Source organism: Tachypleus tridentatus, chromosome 8, assembly GCF_004210375.1.
Source record: "Tachypleus tridentatus isolate NWPU-2018 chromosome 8, ASM421037v1, whole genome shotgun sequence".
NCBI lineage: Eukaryota > Metazoa > Arthropoda > Merostomata > Xiphosura > Limulidae > Tachypleus > Tachypleus tridentatus.
Genome location: NC_134832.1, coordinates 12,963,846 through 12,985,076, shown reverse-complemented (window position 1 = coordinate 12,985,076; position 21,231 = coordinate 12,963,846). Strand labels below are relative to the sequence as shown.

The 21,231-nt window shown below is 33.8% G+C and overlaps 1 protein-coding gene across 1 annotated transcript; it reads left to right on the top strand.

The window, feature by feature from the left end:
- Positions 1-591: 591 nt before the first annotated feature.
- On the top strand, positions 592-7,391 carry LOC143258547 (uncharacterized). The gene is made up of 2 exons (XM_076517679.1): positions 592-875; positions 4,775-7,391. The coding sequence occupies exon 2, from the start codon at positions 4,784-4,786 to the stop codon at positions 5,321-5,323; it is 540 nt and encodes a 179-aa protein (XP_076373794.1). The 5' UTR covers positions 592-875; positions 4,775-4,783; the 3' UTR covers positions 5,324-7,391.
- Positions 7,392-21,231: the final 13,840 nt, after the last annotated feature.

Below are 21,231 nucleotides of genomic sequence, written 5' to 3'. Positions count from 1 at the left end.
CATCTGACTCATCGGTTGAGAGCTTATAACACTAAGATTTGAGTTCGATTCCTCCTCTTCACAACAAACTAAACGTTGGTATGGAAGAATTATTATTTTATTAAAAATATAAACATCCTAAAATAATGTTTGGTGTATATACTTAAATATGAATTTTATATTCAAAATTAAAACTTCGGATGAGTGTTAAATAAAACTTGTCTATACAATAATTTCCTCCAAGGCATAACAAGCAATTTAATGAAATTCATTTTATTTTGTCCTTATTTTTATTGAGGTAGAATGTTATTAAGTGAACCAAGAAATTACAAAATAATCTATTTCAGGATAGAACAGTTTGTTCTGATTCGTAATAAATGGTGGACAGTCATGTAAAAGAAAAAAAAAATTAAGAAACGTTACACATGCCTTTGTAATATTCTGTAAAGTTGAACGTGTATATGTAAAAAGTTACTTTGTAATAAACATATAGTTTATCAAAATGTGTTGATATCAAGAAAATAATCTCCACGCAGAAAGTATGGAAGTTGTTGCCAAACAGCACGAAGACTCTAAATCAGGTTCCTTTGTATATCTAGCTGTAAAGTAGAACTGGGGCTTCAACCTATAGCAAGCAAGATCAACCATGTGGTTCCATAGAAAGTGTAGCAGCCCACTAGTCAGTCTGTTTGTCAGGGGCTACTACTGGCCGAGCTGTAAGTCACTTGTTAAAGAAGACAGCTTCTGTTTTATAATATCCTTTCTTATCAGCTGGACGCGAGACTTGGACAATCAAAACAAAACACCCACTTGTGAAAAACTATTCAGTTCAGAAAAGTAAACTGTAATGTCAAATTAAACACTTGATTCGCCTTGGCTACAGCGGAACAGAGAAGGTAAGAAGTGTCTCGTTCAAATTACATTCTCATGGAACTTTCTTGCTAATTATTATTTCAAACTTTTTTTAAACATTTATCATTGCTTGCTTTCAATTTTTTTTTTCATCCAGTAAACTTCTTTCATCTCCTTTACAGTTGCGTTTGCTTTCCATTTCTTTTCTTTTAAATTAATTTTTTTCTCCGTTTATATAAAGTATTATATAATTTAGTGTTGAGAGTAAATAAGTGATCTTAAACAATTTATTTTGTTTTACTAAAGGAGTCACATCATGTTATTTTACTGTATTTCCATCTAAACAGGTATGATCAAATATCTTTCATGTTGCCCCCGCTAGTACAGCGGTATGTCTCCGGATTTACAACGCTAAAATCAGGGTTTCGATTCCCCTCGGTGGGCTGAGCAGATAGCCCGCTGTGGCTTTGCTATAAGAAAAACACATACTATTTCAAGTTACGAACAGTTCTGTAACTGTTGAAAAATATTATAGCACCAGCCACTGTTGTTTTTCTATCGAAACCAAAAGATGCCAAAACTGCATCAGGAACATTACCATGAAATTTCCCTTTTCTATTCGATGGCTTCTTATAATTCTCTTCACTATTTTTTTTTCTTTTGCAATTAAAATGCTGTACACATTTTGAATTATAAAGAAAATAAAAAAAATTAAGAGCTGGTTGTTAACGTTATGATACATCTTCTTTTTTTTTAAATAGTGCAAAAAATTAAAAAAATCGATCATTGGGTCAGCCATAAAGTTCCGGACTTACAATTTGTGCTAGCCGTCCCTAATTTAGCAGCGTAAAGCTGGAGGGAAGGCAGCTAGTCGTCACCACCCACCGCCAATTCTTGGGCTACTCTTTCAACAACGAATATTGGGATTGACCGTCATATTATAACGCTCCCACGGCTGAAAGGGCGAGCATGTTTGGTGCTCCCGGGATTCGAACCCGTGACCCTCGGATTACGAGTCGAACGCCTTAACAAGCGATGTAACTAAATGTGTACTAAAAAATACCCCCCTAGTACAGCGGTAAATCTACGGACTTACAACTTTAAAATCAGGACTTCGATTCCCCTCGGTGAGCTCAGCAGATAGCCCGACATGGCTTTGCTATAAGAAAACACAAGCACACACTAAAAAATAACGAGAGAAAAGAATACTAATTTCATTTAACAACTAAAACAGTTAAGTAAAAAAATATGTTTTCAATGTTAGATAGTTATGCATGAAAATACTAAGCTTAGCTTAGTAAATGCCCCTCGGAGGCTTAGTCGTGAAGATGAGGACTTGTAACACTAAAAATTATGTTTTGATACCCGTGGTGTTTAGAGAACAAATAGCACATTAAGTAGTTTTGTGGTTAAGAACAAACAAACGAAAACTTATCAAACTGTTCTTTAACTTTTAATTATACGTGTAAATTTAGAAATATCAATCTAATCATTTCAACACAATGTATGTTCTGTTCTGGAAATTAACCTAAGCTTTGCTATAATTTCTTTCGAAATTCTTGCATTTTGAAGCTGATTAGCTGTTTTAGACTTAATAATACTAGGAGAAAGACAATAAATACGCTGCCTCAATTTATGTGTCAAACTAACTATACTTTACCTATTGGTGGTATTGAAACCCGATTTTTAGCATGTAAGGCTCTTAGGCTTACAGCTGAGCCAAGGAGATGCCATGAGAAGAGAACAAAGGAATTCAACTGATCAGAACCTAATATCTTAATCACAGAACAATTGTATATATTTTATATACAATTTTATATTATAAAACAGAAAATTGTTGAAGTGTTATTGATTGAGTAGAATCCTTACCTCATTATTGGTTTAAAGGATCAAGATTACATTTGTATATAACATGAATGATGAGTTGTAAGCTTTTATTTTATAAGCCTCAGTCGTTCAGCACTTACTACACACTTGACAAAAACACTTACTTAAAACTACACAAGAAGTTTTGTCTCTAAAAACATTCAATGATGGAAATAAATTATGATATTCAAACTGTATTTATGTATAATATCTCATGATATATTACATGGTCGAAATTGATGTAGTGACTATCCTTACGGATCAAGTAGACCAACGACACAAAACAACCACCAACAACAACAAATTGCACAGAAAGTTCTAATCCAACTGATCCGTGCTGCTCGAACTCACGACCCAAAAAATACACCGGTGTGCTTTCTAAAGCATTTAATCCTTTCTACAAGAGACATAGGTAAATATTTCACTAGTCTCTCTCCAAACCTTTTTGTTCTTACTCAACAAACTCAGAGTCTGATAAAACGCATCAGTAAGCTTTCCAAACCTTCTGGTCCTCTGTACACCCGATAAAAGTTAAACTCTCTCCTCACTACTGAAACTCACAGCCAAAAATATATACATTGATGCGCTTTCCAAATCGTTTGGTTCTCTATGCACAATATAACAGTAGAATAAATACGCCATTACACTTTATCCTAACTATCTGGTCTTGTTCCCCAGCATGGCCAGGTGATTAAGGCGCTTCACTCGTAATCTGAGGGTCGCAGGTTCGAATTCCCATCACACCAAACGTACTCGTGCTTTCAGTGGCGGATGCGATATAATGTGACGGTTAATCTCACTATTCGTTGGTAAAAAAAAGTAGCCCAAGAGTTGACTGTGGGTGGTGATGACTAGCTGCCTTCTCTCTAATCTTAGGGAGTTTAGGGACGGCTAGCGAAGACGGCCCTCGTGTATTTTTGCGCGAAATTTTAAAACAAACAATTTGGACTTGCTACACGTTACCCAGCCAGAGAAAACACACCTCAAGAATCCAAACCATCCGCTAGTCACTACTCACGTCAGAACCAAAGACAACTTATTATTAGTCCTAGCTTACCACATTAAAGTAACCAGGAGAAACAAATCACAAGTATTTCAGACTCCCTGTCCTGACTTACTAAATTATATAAAATCTGTGATGAAAAAAAAACAACACTATAATAAGCCATCTAGTAACAGCTCGCTAGATACTACAGAATCTGGGTTAGAAATACAATACCATATTCTCCAAACCATTTAGTAGTTAGAAATACCTACTATTTTATTTATGATGAATTTCTATGCCTGTCTTAATAAATTGCTGTATTTAACATTTCTTTTTCAGTCATTTTCCACGTGTCACCTTTATTTTACTTTTACAACATTTAAGTCTAGTTTGTTATGTTTTTGTTTTCTTTTTTTACCATTTATAACACCTTACACGTTCTCGTTTCCGGCCGTATTATACCGGAAATAAAAGAAACTCAACAACGGAGGCCGAAACTTAACAACAGTTGAATGGGTATGCAAGGACAATTTTGATAAACTATATAGTTCTTTGTTATTCATATGTTATGTTACGTTAGTACTGCGTATGCATAGCCATAGAAAGTAGACTTTTGACCTCTGGTCTTCATTACAGGTTCGATAACCAAATTAAACACACTGCTGGACGCTCAGAAATGTCTGGTCATGATATTTAACTGTATTGTGATTCGATAAATATAAATAAAACACAAAAATATCATTACATGTAGAGAATATTAAATACTTGCGTAAATAATATATTTATATCAAAATACTTATCTCTCATCAAGTTTTAAAATGTCACGAGCTCTTATTTTGATAGAAGAGACTGTAAATGATTTTGTAAGGTAATGCGTGTGTTTTTTATAGCAAAGCCACATGTGGTTATCTGCTGAGTCCAACGAAGGGAATCGAACCCCTGATTTTAGCATTGTAAATCCCGAAGACTTACCGCTGTACTAGCGGGGGACGTAAGGTAATGCAATATCATGTTAACTTAGAAAATAATTAGTTTAATTGCAAACAATGACTTATTAAGTGGTTATAATGTATTTTTTCTTCCCCACACTAGGTTTTCCAAATGATTGTGTATCACGCGGTCGTGTTCCTTGTCTTCGTTTTTATTTACATTCCATTTTACCAAGTAATGGCTGGTCTATTGCGGATACCACCTGAAAAAGAAGTGGAAGAACTTGACCAGGTGACGTCACTCTCTTACCTTAGTGAGGTGAAAGCTCCCTACCTAAAGGATGAAAAAAAATCCGTACAGAGATTTCAACCAACTTCTAAGTTCGAGTTTCAGGAGAAGGAAAAACAAGAAATGAATAGCAACTATCTTTCTAAAATAAGTGGATCTTCTGAAATCCTCCTAAAGGAACTCATGAGCCACAATCATGAAAATACGACCACACATGGACGAAATTACAAATTGGGTTACAGCATCGACGACGGTCAGTTTAAGAAATTTCGGTATGAAGAGAAAACTCCAGACGGGCTAATTGTCGGAGAATTCGGCTTTCATCACGACAATGGGATTATTAGAGGAGTGCGTTACACCGCAGAAGCAGGAGTTCACCCTAAAATTTTATACGAATCATTGGTTAAATTTTTATCACTATGAAAACAAGAACAGAAAAAGGATGTAAAACTTGAAAAATGAAAATTGTTAATTAAACGTTAATGACGTTTACAACATTACAACAATTATAAGAACTAAATATAAAAATATCAAATGTTTCCTTCAGCTGCTTTTTTCAATTTATTTTTCTTAATTCAAAAAGCTCCTTATTATAATTATACGCACCATTGGACAAATAGTTGAAAATTGTAGTGTTCAGGTGAAGACATGACGCATCTTGGTATCGAGGTTAAAGTGTCTTCAGTAGAGACTAATCTAAAATATTGTGAGTTAATTAAAAGTTCCCACCCACTTTTGTGCCATGTTCTTTGGTTTTCTTTTTGTTTGGAGGGGATAGTGATATGTATAAAATATATCACTGAAAAACCAAGTTAAATTTAAACTTGCTATGTTAGAATGATAAATAAAACAGAATGCCATAGAAAGCAAAAGGGCATGGCATAGCCTAGCGCGTTAAGGCGTGCACTTAGTAATCTGAGGGTCGCGGGTTCGCGCCCGAGTCGTGCCAAAACATGCTCGCCCTCCCAGCCGTGGGAGCGTTATAATGTTACGGTCAATCACACTTTTCGTTGGTAAAAGAGTAGCCCAAGAGTGGGTGGTGATGACTAGCTGCCTTCCCTCTAGTCTTACACTGCTAAATTATGGACGGCTAGCGCAGATAACCCTCGAGTAGCTTTGTGCGAAATTCCAAACAAACTTAAAAAGCAAAAAATTACTAAACAAAATTAAAAATGGAAGATTTTATTCAATTGTTCAAGAACTTAATTGATTTCACTGAGCGTTGTATATATATATATATTATTTAAATATTTAACTTTAAGGATTATTAATGAATTGAGTTGACCTCCTGAAATAAGAGACCACAAGTCAGCTAAATGTATTTGTAGCGTAATATCATTCAATTTAATTTAGTAAAAACATCATTTTAAAAGGGAACTGGGAAAAATACTACTCAAAATAAGAATATTTTTATTGTTTATTTACTATGTAAGATGTATTATATATATTTATGTGAAGTAATATTTCAAGAGTTAAGCTGACAATATTTCAGTAAATGGTTCAGTAAAAGAATTCAGTTCTTCTAGTTGCGTTGTTAGTGACAGTAATTTAAAGCGAATAAGTTAAAACCACATATTAGCTAACCCCAAGTTCATAATTGTTAAAAAAACTACAACGTATTTGGATTATTCAAAAAATACCAAAGAACTGGCCTGGTAGTTAATGTGCTCGACTCGTAAAATAAAGGTCATGGGTTCGAATCAGGTCCGCCAAAAATACTCAGCATTTCTGCTGTGGGGATATTGTATAATGTAACGGCAAGTTGGTAAAAGAGTAGCCCAAAAAATGACGGTGGTTGTTGTAGACTAGCAGACTTCCCTGAACTCTATCACTTCTAAATTAGGAGCGATAATTCTCGTGTAGCTTTAAATGAAATTCAAACAAATGTTTTGCAGCATGTATTATTATTGCAAATTTTATACAACAGAGTCAATAATTTCAATCACGTGCAAATAAACTTACTTTTATGTGCAAAATGTACATAATAAATCTTCACCTTTAATTTTTCAGTTTTTCTTTTGTTATGTTGCAGTAATCGCTATTAGCCTTGGTTAGCCAGGCAGTATCAAGGAAACCGACTTCATGCTAGACAACTTAGTATCGCGTCTCTGTAGCTAATATATTGCGAATTTTATTGTATATTTGAGATCTAAATATTCTAACCTTAAACATTATTAAAAAACTTCTGAAGAGAAATGTATTTATAAAAATTCAAAATGTATTTAAAACAATAAAATTTCGGCATCATTAACCACTGTGTATTTTTAAAATATAAAATACATCTGTATTGTTGTAAGCTATAGTTCCAATTGTTCATCTGACATCTAGAGACATGGGTCTATTATTTTAAAACTAGTTGATACCCCCGGTTAACGCATAGGGAAGACATAGAAGAGCCAGAACCCGTTTGCATTTCTTTCAACGTCAGTTTGTCTTCGTTTTATTTCTTCAAAAACATCTTTTGACCATGTCCGTTGTTTTCCTTCTGTTTTCGTTGTCATAATTTTTATTAAACATTATTGATTCTATCATGCCATCCATCTACTTTTTCTTTCTCTTGCTAAGCGACGTTTCTTTCTTGCAGTCTCTCTGAACTGTTTTTAATTTTATTCAGTATTTTAGTCTAGAATTCATTTCACAGATGGTACTGGAAGTATTCAATTGTAATAGGAAGCTAAGGTGACTTGGTGCTGTTAACATATCATCTTTTAACTCGAGTGTCAACCACTATCTCAAATTTCTAATTTAATATATAATGGTGTTGAAATAACTTGTTGTACACATGATCATTTATATATATATATATAAAAACTCAACTGTGATTTAAACTCGAGATTTTGATATACAAGTGGAGAACTCTAACTACAAAGCCCACCTTGATACCTAAATTTCCAGACCCAGTGTTAATTGGTATCAATTTAAAATACCATGATTTTTTGTTTATTTTTTAACAATGAAAGAGCTTATACAAAACACGATCACTTATTGAAAAAGAAATGGGTGTATATAAAAATCCCAACTGTACTTGTATAGTGCTAGAAATGATGTCCACAGTTCAGTGTTAGAAGTGAGGTTTATTGTGTTTATTTCAAAAACAAATAAAACGTAACTGACAACAACATACAAACCAGTGTGAGTGTACAAACCACATTGAAATATATATAAATATGTTAACTAATTTTTAATAGTAATTCGAGATAGACATGCGTTTCTCATGAAAGTAAATGCATTCTTCAGTGGGCCAGCAGTAAGTTTAGGAACTTACAAGGCTGAATCCCGAATTTGATTCATGTGGTGAACAGAGCTCAGATAGTTATTAATATAACGCGGCTTTACGCTAAAAACGAAAAAAAAAAGCTAAACTGTAGACGTTTCATTAAAAAAGTTCTTTAATTTCTACAGTGTGAAAAAATATTAGAAATTAATAATATTAATCTGTTTCCAAGCCAGCATATTTTCTACAAATATTTTTTCATAATTACCTTTAAACGTAGCTTGTTAAAATTATAAAATACGAAATATCAAAATGAAGAATAAATCATTTTGATTTATAAATAATGTTTTGTTAAGTTCTCCTTGGAGGAAAATGTTGCTCAAAGATATTTTATCTGGTCTTCTTTTATTTTCTTTAATGTTTTAATGCATCATCACTAACCAGTAGCAAACTCTCTCTGGAGAAACAAATGGTGCGATGCTCTGGTCACGAACCATTAATACACAAAATTTAATGACTTGGAAGAAGCATTGTTGTATTTATGACATTCATATATTATGCATATAAATGAAACAAAAATCATCTTACTAAACTAAACTAATTTTACAGGATAAATTTGTATAGCTTGTATTACACAGCAATAGTACCGTTAATTATTAGTGTGATAAAACTATTCATGTCTTCTTTCTGTTTAACACACTATCTAATCATCCAAACATATCTAAGAATGTAAAATTAAAATACGGAAACACAAACTTACGAGTGGTATAAGCTTTTTCACACATTGAAGATGATAGAAACTCCTTAGGATCAATATTTTATTGCTGCTCTTTCTGTTTTAGACATTTTTTATCACTGTAGACAGTCTTTACTCTTCTTAACTATCTGTGCATCATTTTCTTGGTTTAACAAGAAAAATCACTGTTTTTGTTAGGAATTTTGTCATTTAAAGATTTTGCTGTGTTTTTATTGCGCTGAAGAAAATACACCAAAAGCATGATAAAAACTATAAAGTTTTAGGCAATTTTCACCTTAGCTTCTATATTCTTTTAGACATAAATATAATGACTTATAAAATATTTTAGAAGAATCAACATGTCTTTATGGATTACTTATTTATAACGTTTTTGAATGGAAAAAAGGAGAAAGTATACAGAGCAAAACTAAACTGAGTAGAGGTACAGTGGAGCGCCGTTAAGCCGCGGTATTTGGAGGGTCAACCTACTTAACCGCGGCTTAAACCTCTGTGACTGAAAAGCCGAAGTCGCCAACAGCTCCGCCGAGGAGCCTCATCCGGGCCATTGAGTGATCATTATATCGGATTATCGAATTAAAAATAATACTTTAATTATTGATCACTTTTTTCACCGATTTACCGCGGATTAACTTTAATGTATAGAAAGATGTGATTCGGTAACAATGGCGGCCTCCATAAAGCTGACATAGAGAGCGGATAAGGTAGATTAACGGTCGATTTCTATTGTAATACATTTTATTTATTTCCCAAATTAAAGCAAATCCTTTTTAAATATCAGCTTGAAGTTATAAAGCCAGGATTAAATTCGTAAGCCGCGGTTTTACACGTTCTTAAATTAGCGGTGAGCCGCGATAATCCTCGCTCATATCGCTCACAAGACTTGCTACAGCGGCTTAAGCGATTTCGCGGTTTACTGGTCCGCGGCTTAATGGTGCTCCACTGTATTTAGTTGATACTGGTAAGACGTTAGTTATTGAACAAGAAACTTTTACCTTGTTTCTTGTAAGTGTTCTCTCACTGAATTGTGCATAATCTACTTAACTTAAAGTTTCTGAAAAAAATAAGGCACTAAAGTACAGATTCAGAAAATCAAACCAGTTATTATATTTCCTGTATTTTATCAGAATGTCAAATCATATCATAACTCAATAAAAGGCAAATATTTTTCGTAAGTAAGTTATTTTTACGACCTACATTGTGTCCTAAAATATATATCTAAGATACCATTTCCATTTAGTATGGCCTCGCATGGCTTGGTAGTTAGGTCGCTCAACTGGCAAGCGCGGGTCACGTGATCGAAATCTGTTACCGTACATACTCGCCCTTTCAATATTGAGAGAGTTATAATGTACGGTGAACAGGGACGAGGATCCTGGGGAGATTGGGGATACATATCCCCCCTTCATAAGAGGTGGGGATATGGTGCATACAATCATTACCCCCTACAGTTTGGTATGTTGAGTTGTTTTATTGCATCACAGGCCTGCAAATTGTGTGTTTGTTCTTGTGATTCTCATGTTCTTACCATTCGAATTACATAATTAGGCCTAGATGTAGGCTTTTTCAGTAGCCGAAATGTACATCTTTAATATAGGCGTGCTTCTAAGCTTTTCGATCTAAGCGATAGTTCGTAAGTATCAGTCAGTAGGCCTAAGTATATATGCAAGTATCGTGGCAACAAGATTACTCTGTGACTACATGTTTACAGCTTTCAAGTTCACGTAATCAGGGATTACCAATTTGCAAATTGAACAGTCCACATAAGTAGTTGCAAAAATCATCCCCCCATCGGGTGTAAAAAATCTACGTCCCTGACGCTGAATACCACTCTTGGTTAGTAGAGAGTAACTCAAAGTTGGCAGTGGATGGTGCTGACTAAGTGCCGTTACTTTAGTCTGTCTCTTCCCAATTAGAGATGGCTAACGCAAAGAGCACTTGAGTAGGCTTTTTTCTGAATTCAACAAACAAATAAACCGAGTACTTATTGTATGGCTTTCAATCTTTGAGTTAAAACCTCCAAAATGAAAGATTATTTTAACTTAGGTTTGATTTATATGGTATCATAAGTAATCAAAGAGGCAACTATATGTTATTGTTGTTTTTCTAATTTCCTACCTAAATCATTCTTAATTCAATCATATATTAACTTTTGTTATAACTTTGATTTTCGTTTATTAAGCAACATGTTAGAGCTTTTATACAGCCATTGCTTTTTCATGGAAGTTAATTAAAACCACTTCGACATACCTTGTGTGATTGAATGTTAACCACTTGATAACTGATATTTGTCTGAATGTCACAGGCATGTAGAGAACTAGCACGTTTTACATCCACCACTTGTGTTTTGTTGGCCAGAGAATGAAGTTGTTATGTATGTGATTGTTCATTGGTCCTTATTCACTTTCGATTCAATACCTGAAAGATTTGGACAGCTTTATTATAATTATTTCTTGGAGAAGCATTTAAAAACCAAGTCTATATTGGCATCTTGTTCAAGACATACAACTAGCATAGAGCCCCGTAACTCTTCTGTAAAACACTTAACTTCAGATTCTTTGCTATGTCATGTCAATGTATTCCTATTACAATCGTTTCATCTTAAATCGTAATGTATATGTACAGTGAGTCCATTCATAAATAATGAATACCATAAATTAAAATATTTCTGTTAATTTGTCACGCCTACTTACATAACTCTATAACATTTGATTTAGCAAGTTCATGGCCTAGCATAGCCTGGTAAATACTCCATTCAACTCACAATCTACAGGATCGAAATTTGTCGTCATATATACTTGCTCTTTCAGTCATGAAAAAGTTAAAATGTTATGGTCAATTCACCATTTATTTGTATTGAGTAGCTTAAAAGTTGTTGGTGAATTATCTTGAATAGGTGCTTTGCCTTTAGTCTATCTGAAAATTAACGACAGCTAGCACAGATACCTCTCGAATAGCTTCACATAAAATTAAAGAAACAAAAAGCAAATGAGCTAGTTTCACAAGCCTTGAGTATGAACACCTTTCTCAATAGTTCTTAAGTATTTTGCTTTTCGTGGGTACCAAACTGTTGGTTATATAATCTGATAAAGACAACCACAGTGCAGTTCATATCAGAAAAATTTGGTGTCATTAGTGTGGATTTCATTAAAACTAGTTGTCAGAGAAGATGATGAATTTGAAATATACTAATTTAATTGAAAACCAGCCACACAACATCACACAGATACAGGTAACGAATGTCCAATTAAACAACCATCTTACAGGCTATCATGAAGCCTGGGGATATAAACAGTGCTGAAGTAAAGTGGTTATTGAGAACATACAGCTTGGTAATCTCTAATAGTGACTGTCAAGTAAAACGAACATACGCCTATGTATATATTGATAATCTTAGATGGGTCAGTGTAGCAACTCATGTTGACCCTTACTCTACCACAACACTGATCATCTGTAATATACGAACATGATAAATTCGGCCAGCCAATGATATTACACTCATTAATTGTTTAACAGAGATGTAATATGCTACTGCAATATTTTTTGGGCAAATAATGTATTAACTAATATAGAAAAAAGACAAAGCTACTAGAATATGTCACGTAGACTATTCCCACTGTGTTTAGAAAGAGATAGGAGGAGTGAGGTTATATTAGGTTTTGGCACAGTTGAGCTGGCTAAATTAGCTAGTTCTGACCTCACTTTTAACAATTAGCATTTGTCAACACTTACACTGTCTATTCCTTAGGTAATTTCTTCCATTTACAAAACGTTTTATGATTCTGCTGTGAACTAGAAGTTTTTACTGTGCTAGTAGTGTCTTTACCCCCTGCCTCATTATACTTCTAATTAGCCTGTACATTCATGCTTAACAACTGTCTTTTAAATGAAACAAAGCCAATAAAATACTTAGTAAGAATGTTTGCTTCTTAAAGTATTCCAATTGGCATGAGTTGCAAAATTTCTGTCATAACTAATCAAAATACAGAGTACATCAGGTGTGTTTGTGTATATATGTATATATTTATACATATGTAATGGTATCTAAACTACTACCTTTGAATTTTATCCACTACTGGTAATTTCACCTATACATTAATGTTTTAGTTCAATAATTTCAAAATATTTTCTGTACTGTACTTAATAGAAACAGCAGTTTAAGCCTCAGGTAAAACTATTTCTTTTTCTTTCTAGCTATAGCATGAATCTCTTTGTTACTTTAACCCTTCCATGAAAATTTGTCACATTTTGAATATTTTAGTGTCAAAATTGGAACATTCTCTTACTAGTATAAATGTAAATAACAGATGCATTGTATTTTCCATCAATAATTTATTTACTGGCTATTACACTTAATCCCATGTTCATCAATTCCTTGTGTCGAAATAAACTGTTTTGTCTCCATGTAAAAACATTCCATTAAACTCGATCAAAAGTTAGTAGCCATATTATAAAGACTAAAATTATACAATAAATCCCATAGTCAGGGCATAAGAATTTCTCCTTCTTATCTGCCTATTGTATTTTCAAGTGAACTTATTTTCCTAGAAGTGTCAAATAATCAGATCCACTAATTACAGCAGTTTCAAGCAGAAATTACCATAAGTACTGTATTTAATAACTGTTTAGTGTATGTGAAATGAGGAGAAGGAATAAATATGATGAAATAAACAATATTTATTTTTTTCGATAAAGTAAAAATAAAATACAAAATGTGTATTTAGGTAGATTGGATCAGAGTTGTCATTCTTGCTAGTCTGTTTTCAATCACACAGCTTTCAGTCACTTGAGATTGATCTCTGTAGAACTAAAATATGATGATCTCCAAACAGTGTTTTTATTTAACACTCTCCTGTTAGCACTGTACCAAGAGAGCATGTTTCATTTTGTATAGATGAAATCCATTTCATTTACCAGATAACAGTGTCACATTGTGTCATAGTGTTAGTTTGTTATAGCATACAAACATTGTCAATTAGGCCAGCAAAGAACATTAAACCTTTTAACTTTTAATCCTTTCAAAATGGATGCTACATTTTACTGCAATATTCCTTTATGGAGAACGGACAACGTATATTGTAGAGTACAAGAAAACAAAACAATTACAACAAGGGAACTTCACCAATTTTATAAACCAAGAATTTGTGCTAGAAATCCATAGAAACTTTAAAAAATAGTCATTGTTTTTTGAAATTGCTATATATATCTAAAAGCAAGTATAAAAATATAATATGCTAGATGTCACACTTTCATTTGGACTGTGTCAAGTTGAGCTGGATGACCAGAGCAGACTTAGACTGTTTAATGCTCAAAATACAATTTGTATGAGATTTTTGTTGTGTTGTTTGGTCTGTGTAACCTATATGCCACTTTTAAGAGGCTAATATATCTTACACTGAAGGAGTCTTAGTGGGAAAAGTGCCTGCTGTATGTGAATAGTATCTTAATTTTGGTTGCGTGTTTGTGTCTGCGGCTAAGAACCTAAAAATGCTATTCCAACATAAAAAAGTATACATAAAATTTAAAATATGAAAGGGTACACACATAAATGGAATTATTTGGTCATATTGTGGGTAAAGAAGAAATATTCATAGATCCTGTTAGATAACACTAATTCAAGATTGACCTGAGCTTGTGATCAAATGAGAACTTTGGAGTTTTATCAGTTTTTTTTTTCGTTGTGTAATTAGCAGCTTATAGTCAACTTTTCAATGATCACCTTATCATTATCAATGTTATTAAAGGAATGATTAACTTCAAATGGAGAGAGAAATGCAGGCATACTTTTCTGTGTTTGTAGTAAAAGCTCCAATATTGATGTATCCACAACAAGATTATTAACTACTGCTAGATACTGGCACAAGTTATAATAGAATCAAAATAGTGTTATAACAGTTGCATGGTTGAGTAGAATATATAATTGCATATGCTTCTAAATGCATACTTTGTAAAAAAACAAAAAAACTGTTTGCAGTTATTGTCTTCCTTAACAACTTTTCAAACTAATTATATGATAAATGTTCATTATTTGAGTGGACTATATGTAAAGGAAATGGTTAATAAACTTTAAAAGTATGTGTATAATTTAATCATACATTACAGCTACAGCTCACAACTTTTAAACTGTCTTAACGAATGAAGAAAATGTGTTTAATCATTGAATGCCTTCATCCTGGACATCTTATAAGAGTTAAGAATATTTCTGCCTTAGGATGTAACTTATACAGTAAGAGATTCCACTTGTGGATTGACGCCGTGATTAACATTCCAAAAACTCCTAAAAGAACAACTGAAAGGCCCAGACCTAATTTGGGCACATTTTGCTATGCAGATTATTAAAGTATGACTGACATCATTTGATAATATAACACAGACATTATATATCCTATCGCTCATGTATGCAGATATTGAGCTTTAAAGCTGTTATCAACCACCAGGCAGTGATTCTCAGCCTGTGTTATAGCTACTTGGTGCTACAAATGAATAAAAAACCTTATAATAAGGGTTTTCATTCATTTCTGTCAAGACTTCTTGAACCTACATGTTTTTCTAACATCATGAATGGACTCTAAAAACTTCAGACTTAAGCTTCTCTAGATTTTGCATAACATATAAACTGTAAGGTGCCAGTGAGTTTCATTTACATGCAGTAACTTCTGATGACAGTTGTTCTGTGTACATTTTAGTTTAAATGTTCAGAAATAATGTAAACACTATATGATTTGTGCTACCTAGAAGAAACCTGACTTAAATATGGTAAACTTTAGTAAATAATTGTTTATTCTTTTTTGCAGAGAATTGCTCTGGACATTCCTGGCCTAGCCCCAGGGATGAAATGCATTTACTTGTATAACCTTGAGGTAATTTATCACCTCACAAAGTTGTCATAAGGTTTGTACATAGGTTGATATATTCACAAAATCTGAGATTGATACAGTAACATATCGCTGGTTAGCATAGTTTGGAAAACCTGAAGTGTTTCATGCAGATGAGAGAGATAATTTTTCACAACTGTTCTGAATTATGTAAATTTTGAAGAGTAGTTAAGAATGTGCACTTCAATTTATCACCCCCCATTCTAATGTTTTAGCAAATGGGGTGTTAGAAGCTGTGAAATGTATGCTTGCTAAGTTTATTAACCCAATTAAAAAAATGGGATGAACACTTACCCTACGCCATGATGATATAACATGTAACTGAGTATAGATCAATAAACTGTTCTCTAAATATACTCATGTTTAGCTGAAGATCTTTGCTCCTTGTATACATATGTATGTATGGTCTACCATCAAGAGCAGATGTCCACAATATTCAATGGAGTATGTGGAGTGATTAAGGCCTATGTTAGTACATATGTGTACAAATATGCATGCCAACATTTAGAAGAAGTATCCTGATAAGACTGAAAATTCAAATGTATCAAAGTGGAGAATGTTTGTGGTTAGGTAGCTAGAAGCAAGACACAGCTTCATAGGTCCATGAAATTATCACTAATGAGCTCTATGCTGATATGGTGTGGTTCAGCCTCAATGATCCCTGAGGCAGTTTTTATTTATAATGTCACTGTTTGAAAAGAAGCAGCAATCCTTGTTTTTCAAGCTTCCATGTGACTTTCACTATCCTACATTTCATTATTTTCACGTGAGTGTCATGAAATTGGAACTGCTGGTGCTAGAACATATAATATCTGGTGGATGAATATTTGCACAACTGAAGAGATAATCAAGAACTTGAAAACTCAGTTGAGAGTGCATTGAAATTCTTGCTTCCTGAGATATCAGATGACATTTTAAGGTACAGTGTATGAATATATTGTATAACTACCATTATAGTATCAGAAATTAGGACAACTCTTTTTATTTAAAATTAATTAGACCAAAAGAGCTTTGTGATATTTACTTTGCAAGCTATTAAGCAGGTTTCACTAGATGAGATACCCACAGAATGTTGTATGACAGCAGTTTCATTAAGACAGCTATGATGGCTGTCATTAATAATGTAATATTTAGACAAACAACAATTTGCTCAACTAAATGAGGCTAAAAGTTTGTTAACCTAACTCAAAGGGATATTTGGTTCTTATTTTCCAAAATACCTAAGTAATTTCTCTAGAAAATTAGTTCAGCTAAGTGTGAGAAATCTACAAAGAACACCATATTTTTCTTGTTAAATCTGTCCTAGGAAATCTTCAGAATGTATGACTTGTTCACATTCAATGAAGGAGTTATGTGTCTTCAGTGTGTATTAATATATGTTATAATAGTACTATGAATATTAACCCTGGCTTACAAGCATCTAGGTTAAAATTCTCACTTTAGCTGAATTATTTCAGTGATTATTTGTTTCATGATGCCTGAAAATAAGAACTTGTATGATTTAACAGCTCGTATATGCTAGCACTATATTACACTTCAAATGTTAATGTGCTTTCGGGAAATAACAAAAGATGGTTACATAGTAATTTGTGCAAGAATCAAAGGTAGCCTGTTGTATGTTATTAGAGTAAGTGGCTATACACATATGAATTGAGATACAGACTTTGACCTGGATGCTAAGACTTTGTGATATGTATTTTAACTATAGCCATAGGCCTGTAAAGATTCAATGTACCCATAATTTTAATTCATGCTGATGGAATAATTTTTTATTTTTGCCCTTAAAATATTCGGGAATAAATCAGACAATGATAATTTAGAAAGAAGAGTAACTTTTGAAAAATCCTACTCTTTGCACCTTTTATTTAAATTAAGCATCTAGCTGAGCTTCTGACCAGTTAGAATTCATCTGACCTTCCATTTTTAGCCTAAACTTTTACTCTTTAAGATGAATAGTTGATCATTTTGACTATATTTTTCTTCCACTAACCACTGATGTTCTGTTCTTTAGTGTGCTGATGTCTACAAGGTTTATTAAACTGTCATGGTAGGAAGAAATTTTGATAACTGCATGTATGCCCAGGATACTCTGTTTGGCAAAGAGCATAACTTTAAATATATCTAGATCTTTGTTATCTAGATCTTTGCTTTCCATTTAATGAAATTGACATATGGAATCTCACTAAATCTGTTATCAGGCTGTCTCTAAACTACTTGTGAAATAAGCAATTACAGTTGAGGGACTTAACTCCTGAAAAGTACCAGTTCTAGTGCAGATGAGTAGCAGGGTTCCCCATAAATCAGCTAAGTGCTACCTCTATACCAGTTGACTTGAGCCTACCATCAACTACTGACCATATAATTGGCAATTAAGAGAAAAAATGGTAGACATCTCAACATCAGGCACTTATTCCTAGGTGTTTTATTAGAGGGCTTCTAGCAATAGCAAAATGATGACAGTAGTTGTGTTCTCACTTTCGCTGGGACCATTATGTTCACAAATCTAAGGAAGACCTTGAGTTCAGACTTCCTTGAAAAGTACCACAACTACCAAAGATCAGAGCCAGCCAGCCAGCTTGTAACACTCTAAGGTAACTCGCGACTACACCCAGGATTTAACAGAAGGAAAAAATACTTTGACAACTATAGAAATGACTTTTAAACTATTGAAATATAAAATCGATAACTTGTTGAAACACAGTAAAGAAATATGTGGCTGCCTACGTCTTGAAAATAACACTAATGAACAATACAATATATATAAACAAGTTAATAAATATTTCGATAAATAAAGTAATCAGAAAAGAAGGAGCTAGACAATAAAAAATTAAATAATTCCAAAATAACGACAGTTCTTATTTAACCTGCTGACTGCCAAGTATTTCAGCTGCTACAATACAACTCCAATGCTTCTTTATTTTCTAACTTTTTTCGTGACGCCATTTGGGATCGAAAGTGAAACAATTTGTAAAAAAGGTCAAATGCATATATGGTGCTGACATCTAACGTTGAAGTTAGGTATTATTTAGAACGAATTAACTCCTCTGTGGTACTGTGTTACCGATCGACTCGGCCCAGTTATCTCATCTACGGCACTGAACAGGTTAAACAACGTTGAGTAATAAACAGCAATAATACCTGGTGAACAATGCATTTCTTTTTTTATTCACTTGTTAATCACGGGATTATAAATTATCGTAAATTACATAATCATGTACAAAATATCTGTACACATATTATTCACTCTTGATATCTGTATATCACCACTGAGGGAAACTGATGTCAGTCTCATAATACATGCATATTTATTCAAAGTAAACATGATCATCAAAAGTTGAGTTTTTACATTAAATGTAATTAAAATTTCATAGATAAACTAAACTATAGAAAGATTTTATGAACTGATGATTAACAAAACACAACCAAATAAAAACATAATCATCTATCTCACAAGCTAAGAAGTCCTTATTACCAGTCACTCTACCATCACTAAAGAATACAGACCTTCAAAAGCACTGATGATATGTTCATTTTGACAGACAGTCTAGTAACATCACTAACGTAAAACACTAAGAGAGGGAGGAGCGTCCTAATCAGTAAATGCCCGGCATGACCAGGTTGTTATGGCACTCGGCTCGTAATTCAAGGGTCGCGGGTTCGAATCCTCGTCGCACCAAACATGCTCGCCCTTACAGCCGTATGTGTGTTACAATGCTACGATCAATCCCACTATTCATTGGTAAAATAGTGGTGGGTGGTGATGACTAGTTGTCTTCCCTCTAGTCTTACACTGCTAAATCAGGGACGGCGAAGGCAGATAGCCCTTGTGCGAAATTCAAAACAAACAAAGCCATATCAGTAAAAAGTTCAACTGCCATGAAATATATTTTACGAGCTATTCAACAGCAGACATTCCCAAACATAACACATCCCAGCAGATTCTTCTATTCAAATGCGTGCCAAGAAATGACTTCTTGTTGAACAGAAACCTGGACCCTATATAATAGGGTGGAAAATCGGGTTCGTAAGCACAATATTTCTATTCCAGCTGAAAGAAAAACTGGTGTGTGAGATGAATCGATTAACACATGCGTGTGTGTGTTTTCTTATAGCAAAGCCACATCAAGCTATCTGCTGAATCTACGAAGGGGAATCGAACCCCTGATTTTAGCGTTTAACACATGCAGAGAATTAGCTAAAGTCAGTGACATTGTCCTGGCAATATTGGTGGTCTATAAACGAACAATGGTTGCACTAGAATGTTTGCCTATGGGGCTGAAAAGGCAATGGAGTCAGACCTTGTGCCTGCTGTCAGATAATTGTATATATTTTATGTATTTTTTAATGTAATTTATAGGTGTCATATATATATACATATACACACACTTATAAATATTATATCAATGATTTTCATTTGTTTCGTTTTTTTATGTTAATGGGTATTGTAAAATGATAAGATTATATTCAACATTACAAGGTTACTTTTCATTTTGGTGGGGCCTGGCATGGCCAAGCGCGTTAAGGCGTGCGACTCGTAATCTAAGGGTCGCGGGTTCGCATCCCCGTCGCGTCAAACAAGCTCGCCCTTTCAACCGTGGGGGCCTTATAATGTGACGGTCAATCCCACTATTCGTTGGCAAAAGAGTAGCCCAAGAATTGGCGGTGGGTGGTGATGACTTATATAAATAAGTCTACTAAAAGCAAGTGAGACAGTTATATTAATGTAAATAACAGTATTTGTATATCCTTGATTAACTATGAACGTAATTTCCACATTCAGGTAGAAACTAAGGAGTGGTCTATCAACGACCTACATTGAAAGTGTTATTAACTCTTTTCAGCCAGTTTTGGAAATTCATTTATTTTAGTGACGGAGGAAAATTAACCGGAAATTCAGCACCGAATCCAAACTACTAGGCTGTTAATTATAACTTATTTTCTACAATAATAACCATTTACTGTGTGTTCATCGGAGAAAACCGCATATGACAAGGTTAAAATATACAGTTAAATAACAACAGCTTGAAACTAATTCAAAATGCTTGGTGTGATAACGAACTTCTTCTTATAAGTAACTTTGTGGAGTGAATGATATTTTGGACTTGAAACATTGTAGATGAGGATAAGAATAAGTACTCATAGTGGAACGTTTAGCTTAAAAAAAACATGAAAGTATAAACGGGCCAGGCATGGCCAGGTGGTTAAGGCCCTCGATTCGTAATCTGAGGGTCGCGGGTTCGAAACTTCGTCGCACCATATATGCTCTCCCTTCCAGCTGTGGCGGCGTTATAATGTTACGGTCAATCCCACTATTCGTTGGCAAAAGAGTAGCCCAAGAGTTGGTGGTGAGTGACGATAACTAACTGCCTTCCCTCTAGTCTTACACTGCTAAATTAGGGACGGCTAGCACAGATAGCCCTCGAGTAGCTTTGTGTAAAATTCCAAAACAAACTTTTCATTTTGTATGGTATTGTAATGTTTGTTGTGT